Source organism: Centruroides sculpturatus, unplaced genomic scaffold (assembly GCF_000671375.1).
Source record: "Centruroides sculpturatus isolate CEXI.00-Female unplaced genomic scaffold, Cexi_2.0 scaffold429, whole genome shotgun sequence".
In the NCBI taxonomy this organism is placed as follows: Eukaryota; Metazoa; Arthropoda; class Arachnida; order Scorpiones; family Buthidae; genus Centruroides; species Centruroides sculpturatus.
In genome coordinates, this window is record NW_019384784.1 from 186,607 (window position 1) to 195,656 (window position 9,050).

Consider the following 9,050-nt stretch of genomic DNA (forward strand, 5'->3'; position numbering starts at 1 on the left):
ATACAGAGGGTATTCGATTGTTGCCCTGGCCTGCACGGTCTCCAGATCTCTCACCAATTGAAAACATCTGGTCATGGGTTGCTGAGAGACTGACCCGCCACCCCTCTCCTGCTAATACAGTCAATGAAGCGTAGCATAGACTTGAAGCAGCATGGAACAAGTTGCCCATTTCTGTCATCCAAGCCCAGTTTGAATCTATGCCTAACCGGATAAGGGCCGTTTTAGCTGCCAGGGGTGGCAACTGTGTCTACTAATTTCGCACCCCTGTAAACCTTCAAACGGCTTGCAAATTTAATCATTTTGTCTTTATGCCATACTGTTTATGTACAATAAATATCTTTTTTTTATTTGCTTTCCTTCTTGGTGTTGCAATTTTAATGGCCAGCAGTGTATTTAATAAAACACCCGTTCGATCAATAATGATTGGTCCAAAAATCAGTTTCCCTAAATGTATTTTAGGAAATTTCCGACTGCAAAATTATAGCGGAGCAATTTATTGTTGTATTGTCTTATCCTATCAATGAGATTCGTGTACTATCCTTTGCTAGAAAATTGTTTTGGAAGAGCTGTATGCTACTAATTAGATTCAGTCATATTATTAAAAGCTTTAATCGTTCCTAAAAGAATTTTACATCTCGGTTAATTGAGTGTGGCCCAAAAGCCACCCTGCGAAAAATCTCTAACGTTACAATTAATTGGTGTAAATTTAGGCGATTTTATTATGTTATTTGGTATTTTGAAAATATATTTAAATAAGAACTTACCTCTTGTTTAAACTGCGTAAATGTCTTATTTATTTTTTGAAATGGCACAGAAATGGCAACATCGTCTCCATATTTATCAGCCGCTGCGTCTACTACATCGCCGAGAGTAGCATTGGAAAAAGTAAAACCTCCAGGTTTGTGCCAATAACTTGCGCTTATTTTATTAAAGCTTTTGTCCTTAGAATAATTTCTGAAAATTAATTTTCGAAATAAAATTCCTGTAATTGCAGTAAATTTTAAATGTAATACGGACAACTGACAATAGATTTCCAAAATCGGCTAAACGCAAACCATTATCATACTTGGAAGTTTTATGTAGTTCTTCCCAACTGCCTTTCGATCTGTTAGTCCTCTTCAGTTACAAGATTAAATAAAATTTCAAACTTTAATCGCTGATAATAGTGGGTTTAGGTTGATTTTAGCCACGTTGTTCCCTCTATTGAATCTAGTTACTTAACTGTTATTTTTGTAATAATTATCCACGGTTAAAAGTATATCATTCAATATATTAAAGATAGAAAACTCTTTTCTTTACATTTTAACATATTAAACAAAAAGAAAATAAATAAATTAATTATTAACTACGGTTGTAAACTTTGTATAGTATCGAGTGATATATGATTCACATTACATAAATTTAGATAAAGCCTACGCTGGCCACAGAGCCTCGCTCAATCTGAAACCTTAACTATTGTATTGAAATATTAAAATCGTTTAGGCTGGTGATTATAATAAAAATAAATCTTTTGCACGTGTAACATATAATTGGCGGATAAGGAAGTTTACAGTAATTAGTTATCACTGCTAGCCGATAAGCTTGCAATGATTATAAACAATAATTATTTAAAAATAATAGTATTATATGATTGGTTTATAAAATAAAATATATTTTAAAATATTTTATAAATCAATATCAACTGTTTCATTATTTGTTGAAAAATAAGATTAGATTAGATATAAATGTGACTGATTAACTCACTCTTTATCGTCAAATTCTCAAGAGTTGTTCAGATAAAAGTGATTAATGGAAATTTGTACTTTTTCAAAATGTTCAAGACATAAATTTTAAAAAAGAAATAAAATATCAATTAAATTGAATGAAATTAGGGGATTTCAATGGAAATTGAAGTAATTAATCAATTTTAAAATAGATTAAAAATACGTTTTCAACTGCTGAAATTTATTTTAATATTTTAAAATTTGACTTCAATTAACTTGATCCGAAATTGCGAATAAAGTTATATGCGAAAAATTAAAATGGTCGATAAGGCATCTCAGGTCGATAAAAAGTGAAGAAATTCTTGACAGGGTCGACAATCAAAGCAGTTCGAAGAGTCCTGTTATATTCGCTCCGAAAGTTGCAGACTTTTCTATATTTTTTGCACCAGCGCATTGACAATTTGACCCGGTACGTCAGGCCCCATCCCTCGCTCTCAACGGTTCCGTGTTGGCCTACTGGTGACGAGCGTAATTAAACAGTCAACAAGACGGAGTGTTATAGTGTATGCAACATTATATATTGTAATGTTATACATATTTTCTGTAAAATGTCGGGTAAATCGACTCCCTCTTAACACCAAAGTGTCCACATACTCCTATGATCATTATAATATGGAGTCTTCGGAGACATATAGTGCTAACACTATACGTTCACGAGGGCTTCATATAACATTATAACATATATAACATTATATACGACAATGACTATGGACGTATCAAGGACACTGGTTAAGGAGGACAGAAGAAATTGATTTGCCCGAAATTATACACAGATAAAACCACAAGTATCAGTTTTTAATTTGTCATCACTGATAATTCTTCTTGCATTGTTCCAATTTCGCCATTGTTTTTCCCGAATTTGGGAGGACCCCCTTATCCCCTGAATTGTGTACCGATTATATCTACTGAATTTTATTTTCTTATACGACATAATTATTTTAATTTTTAATTGTGCATTCAATAAACTAGATTAATTTTTAAATATCCAATCGTAATTTTAAGTACTTAAAAATCAGATAAGAAAGGTTTTTTTTTTGTGATGAGGGGAAGAAACATTGGGAAAATTTCGTTTCAGTTTTAAACAATAAATAACTATTTTATTTGCTGGAATGTTTATTGTTATAAAAAATTTGGATTTAGTATGGTATTGTCATTAAAGCAACGCTATCCGCATGAATTCACCCTAATTTATTGCACAACTCGAAAGGAATGTCTACTGCATCGAAGATCATCGCATAGAATTGTGCAACAAACACCAGTTCATACCACGTGGCACCCTGTTTTTAAATGACGTAATATGCATTGTTTTAATAAACAGTTTCAGGAAGGCGTTGACGTTACGTCACATTTTCAACATATTCTTGTGCTTTATATATCCAATTAATCATACTATATACATAATTTAAGTAATTAGACATAGGCTAAATAATTAAACAATTACTTATGTTGATATAATTACAATAAAACGCAACTAAGTTTAATTTTGATGTCAAATGCTTGAAGGAAATTAAAATCAGTTTAAAAAGTAGACAAAAGATATGAAGATTTGAATTCGAAAGTAAGTATTTACTTTCCAATTCAAACCTTCTGTATGTGAGCTGTGTGTCTGTTTAATAGCATTTTATACAAAATAAAAAGTATAGAATATTCAAATAATACAGTATAAATTTGACTTTTTAATGTCAAATTTGAGTCTTTTTTAAAAACTTTCAAAACTCACAAAATGCTTCAAATTTATTTTTAAACATTTGACAGAGATAAATAAATTTAATGAAATACAGTTACTTGACAATAAATATCAAATGATTCTGTTGTTTAAGTAGAACAAAATATATAATGGCGTGTGTTGTTTTGGATAATTAACTGATGAATCATCACACTTATACATTTGGAAGTGTTCCCGGTTTATATTTTTATCAGTTAGAAATGTATCACATCTACTTTCTTAAAATATTAACGGATATATCATTATTTACAAATGAAAAATGACAAGGTAAATAAACTTATACGCTTCATAATCTTACAAATTAAATTTTATACGTAGATTTTATTATAAAATTATGATAAAATCACCAAAAAAAGGATACGGACGGAAGTGATTTTTACATATTAAATCATTACCGGTGGAGTATTTAGGTGAAATACATTCACCTAAGTCCTAAATTTCATTTAAATTTACAGTACATAAAAAGTAAAATAAATAATTTGCAGATTGTAGATCGTTTTTGGTAACTTAAGCTAACAAAACTCTAGCTTGATCCTTAAACATTAATGCTTATATATGAATTATTAACAAAATTACTGCTTACCTGAAATGATTAGAGCTTAAATTAAATTTCAGTTTTAAAATTTGTTTCGCCCAGTTTAGCATTTTTTAATTTTCTTCTTAATTATTTTTTTAATAAAGTTAAATGTATAACAAGGAAGTTGCTGACAGCAAAGAAGTTTTCGTCTGTTTAACCGATAGCACATTTCAAGGCTATTTATCTACGAAAGGCACGTGACTTTAATTTTTTTCACGTTTGCTGAGAATGAATAATTTGCGGAATGTAGTTCAAAATGTCAAAGTCCGTTTTCGTTTATGAAAACAGTTTTTTCCCTCTTTACTTTATCTATTACAATCTTTTGAAAAGATATAATATTCACGTTTTTACTTTATCAAGGAGACCATTTAACTGCTGTCCTTCGTAAAAGATCATTTACATAAATAGATTATCGGGTCTCTAATCATACTTTTGTTCTTTCTTCTTCATATTTCAACAAATTAAGCATACTAATTACTTGTAAATTATTTCCATCTATTTATTTATTCGCAAATATTTACAATGTAATAAATTTGTAAATATTTTTTTCGATTCGTAAGCAGGAATAACTCATGTAAGGTGGAGAATTATAATGAAAACTTTCAGGGTTTTAAATTATTTTTTAAGTTTTGCCAGGCGAATCAAGTCGCTCTCGATTACGTTAGAAAAAAAAATTTAGGCCATGCCCTAGTCGAGCGTAGACTCGCGTGGTCTCCCCCCTTTTTTTTTTTTTTATAAGTTTATGTAATATAAAACCTGTATGAAACAATATGCTATATGATAGTGTATACCACTCCCACTGGGTCCTGGCCGTGTTGGCCATCAGGGGACTCTTGTGTTGTGTTCTATTCCCGTGTATTATGGCCGAGTTGGCCATCTGGGGTTCTTTGCGTTGTTGCTCCCCATTGTAACCTGGCCGAGTTGACTGTCAGGGGACTTTTCGTGCTTATTTTTAGTTATTTGTTTTATTTTATTATTATTATTTTTTTAATTTTTTTCCTCGCGTTTAACTTTGTGCTTTTGTACTCCAACACATTTCGGGTTGGTATTTTCAGCAGCTTGTGTCGGTTGCCCACGTGCATAGCTGTCAATTGCTCACGTTTCCTGTCTCCCTAGAGGCAGTACCGCGGGCTTATTTTCTGTATATATTTTGACCATACTGTTATCTGTGGGCCCCATGTGTTTTAACTAAAGTATATTCAATAAATGGAACGCGACGGCGCCATGGTTCCCATGTCACACTTTCCGATCATTCCTTATATTTCTTCCCTGTTCTCACTTCCTCTAAAATTCTTCATTCTTCCTTTTCAAAGGCTATGTCATAAGGTTTGGCCTTTTAACACTTTTAAACATATCATATCATATTTGATAGAGTAGATGATCTAGGATTCGATCAGGACGATTGACAAACATATATTCGTGTGTGTTGAAGCCACTAAAAGCCACAGGTCTTAGCATAAATCTATATTTCTTATGCCTAAAACCATCACTGATTACATTTAACGAATGTTTTCGTTACACACATTTTCACGTATTTCAAACACATGTCAACATAGAGCCTCTTGATACGAAAGTCTCGCGCTTTTAAATTTATTATTATTTGATTTGAGGGGAAAGAGCATCTTATGTGTTACAGTTTGGAGCCGCAAAACTTTAAATTCGTCCCTGTCTATGTATATATTAATAAATATGTATAAAATTATGTATCATATTTGAGGATACCTTTAATATCATTTAACTTATTATTTTAAACATTTAATTAAATCTTACATAATAGGAAAAATGTCCTTTAATAATTAACATAACCAGTTGAGAGAAACAGAAAACAATTTTTTTTTTCTTTTTAACGTAATCGCCGTAAAACAAAATAAACATTATTTTTATATATTTGTCAACTTTGTTCGCATCATTGTTTTTTATTGATAGAAATAAATATTTATTTTAAATAATGTAAGATTTGTTATATAATATTTAAGTTAGTCATCTTGTAGGCCTTTCATATTATGACAAATATATAAATTATAAGCAAAATAAATAATAAATTCTGAATAAAAATTGTAAATGACATAATTGAGAGTATCAGTGTCAGTTAATGCTATTTTAATTTTAAATTTACTTTAGTATGGACTAAGAAGATGAGATGGGACTCAGTCAGCCCACTAAAACTGAATTCAGACTTATACCCTAGGCTGTAACATATAAGAAGTCCTTCCTCTATCATTAAATAATAAATTTAAAAGAATTAGATCTAAGCTTTAATCTCATAAAGTTATCTTATGTATAAATCCGTTCATCGGGTCCACTCTAGAGTAGACCCGAGTAAACTAGAGTAGACCTAGAGTAAACTCTGAAAAATGACTGAAACAACGATAGTCCATTCTTCGAAAGCCATCAAATTATACGAATAGAATCAACAAAATAAATAAAAATAAGAACTTTAATTTACATCACTTTAATCTTAAGTTTTTTCATTTAAAAAATTAAATTTTGGAACCTCGCTGTATCTACCAAGGACAGAGCGAAATGCTTGTTGGCTTTCATCTATCTGGGCTGCGCTTTGAAAAATAGCAATTGAAGAGAATCCGATAAGTTAAGCACACGTGAATAAATTATCATTCTGTGTTATTATTTAAAAAATTTAATAAAAGGATTTAATTACTAAAAATTTAATATTTATTTTCGTGTGTTTTGATCAATCCTATTTGCTCAGTACCCTGCTGGGACCTTCTCTTTCTTATCCTTGTCTTAATCTCTTCCTTTCTTCTTCCTAGACCCTTGAATAGGCTGTATTCTCTAATGATGATGATAATAATAAATAAATATTTTTATTATTATTCTAAAAATATGCAGTTGAAACAATTTATTTATACAGTAATATGACTCACTATAAAGTGATGTAGCAGAAACGATTAGTATAAACGCAAAACCAAAATACTATATATTGTTTAGCACTTTTGCATTAGTTTTAGCTAAGAATTATATGCATACATTTAATCTAATAAGTGAATTAATTTCACGCTAATTTTTAAATTGTATCATTTTAATAATTTTTGTAATTGTTAACGGATAAACACTATTTATCAACATAACATTTTTAAGGTATACTCGTATCTGGAAGATTGAGATAAAGCAGCACGTATATAATATGCTCCGAAATTATATATTTCTATATATTAATTTATAAAAAGGACATCTTCATATAGTAATACTATTAGCGAGAACAATTTAGAAGCCAATCTGTTGCTCTAGAAAATCTCTGTAATTTCTGGGTTTTTCTCTCGTTTCTAACACTTAAATTTGAGCAGTTCCTCATAGAAAGTCCTTCTGAAGCATCCCACTTTGACATGTCGCTCTTGGGTTGCACTTCAGCCCAGGATGATCCCAGCTCGGGTTAGAAATTTTATGGAGATTTAGTCGGGCGGTCTCTTACAACTATTCCAGCTATTCCATTATAGACTATGATGGACATTAAAATGGCTAGAAATTCTAGAAGTTAAGAATGAAAATATCTTATAGTGTATGGCTCTTGCTTCTTGTAATATGCTGAAGGATCTGTATTAGAAAGATACTACAGTAGTCTATATATTGCCCTTTTGGTTTCAATTGGGAGACAAAAATTTTTGACGGTGGCAGTTCGTTGCAATGTTTGTAACGAACCCCGTACAAGAGTAAATTTAGTTATAAATATTTAATGTAAAATAAACAATATTTTAGAAATAATTATATAATTAATTTAAATTGATTTTATAAATTAACTGTAAATTAAAATTCAATTTTTTCAAAAAAAGTTAATTTTTTCTTTTTACCTGATATTTTTTTGTATAATAAAAAAATGATATAAGTGATTAAAAATATATTTTATTGATTTTATTCATATATTTTTTGGCTTTCGGAAAGAGGTAGGCCCATGCTTTAAGTTGCATATTCAACATAAAAAAATATTTAATATATATTTTAAATATAATTTTTTTAATTGTATGTTTCAGTAAGCATGATAACACGTGTTTATTATAGAGATGCGGGTTATACAGTCTCAGCAAGAAGGCGGAGATAGATTTAAAAAAAAAGCAAACGATAAGATTACAGAATGATTTCAATAAGTATTTAAGTCTAAAGGACACGAAATATAGATTGCAATTGGACAGAGATGATTACATTAAAGGTGTGTCAAAGTAACAAAATCCAAAGATTTTTTGCTGCAAGTGCAAATGCACTCGAGCTTATTCACTAATCGTTACCCCGAACAAAGATTATCGTTAATGACCTTCGTTAGAGTATTATCTCCAAAGGTCTTAAAGATGCAAATTGTCTATTTTTATATTATGTTTATTAATAACTTTATGAAAATGTTCTTAGTTATCAATAAAATGTATAAATTAAAGTTTGAGTTGTGGAACTATTTCATATATTATAATTAATTTATATTAAATAAATAGATATTTTTGTAACTATTATGGTATTCATTTATCGTAACGTGAAATCAAGATCAAAGTTTCGAGGAAAAAATAAAATATCCTTTAATAATTAACATAACCAGTTGAGAGAAACAGAAAACAATTTTTTTTCTTTTTAACGTAATCGCCGTAAAACAAAATAAACATTATTTTTATATATTTGTCAACTTTGTTCGCATTATTGTTTTTTATTGATAGAAATAAATATTTATTTTAAATAATGTAAGATTTGTTATATAATATTTAAGTTAGTCATCTTGTAGGCCTTTCATATTATGACAAATATATAAATTATAAGCAAAATAAATAATAAATTCTGAATAAAAATTGTAAATGACATNATTGTTTTTTATTGATAGAAATAAATATTTATTTTAAATAATGTAAGATTTGTTATATAATATTTAAGTTAGTCATCTTGTAGGCCTTTCATATTATGACAAATATATAAATTATAAGCAAAATAAATAATAAATTCTGAATAAAAATTGTAAATGACATAATTGAGAGTATCAGTGTCAGTTAATGCT

At 29.4% G+C, this 9,050-nt stretch overlaps 1 protein-coding gene across 1 annotated transcript in view; it reads right to left on the reverse strand.

Moving 5' to 3' along the window:
• LOC111629240 (acyl-CoA synthetase family member 2, mitochondrial-like) overlaps positions 1-4,275 on the reverse strand; it is a 26,699-nt gene extending 22,424 nt beyond the window's left edge. Inside the window, exons 1-2 of the mRNA XM_023373122.1 lie at positions 4,073-4,275; positions 765-954 (exon numbers count right to left, since the gene is read on the reverse strand). Coding sequence (XP_023228890.1) covers positions 765-954; positions 4,073-4,134 — 252 coding nt within the window. The 5' untranslated portion in view covers positions 4,135-4,275. The remainder of the gene's footprint in view (positions 1-764; positions 955-4,072) is intronic.
• Positions 4,276-9,050: the final 4,775 nt, after the last annotated feature.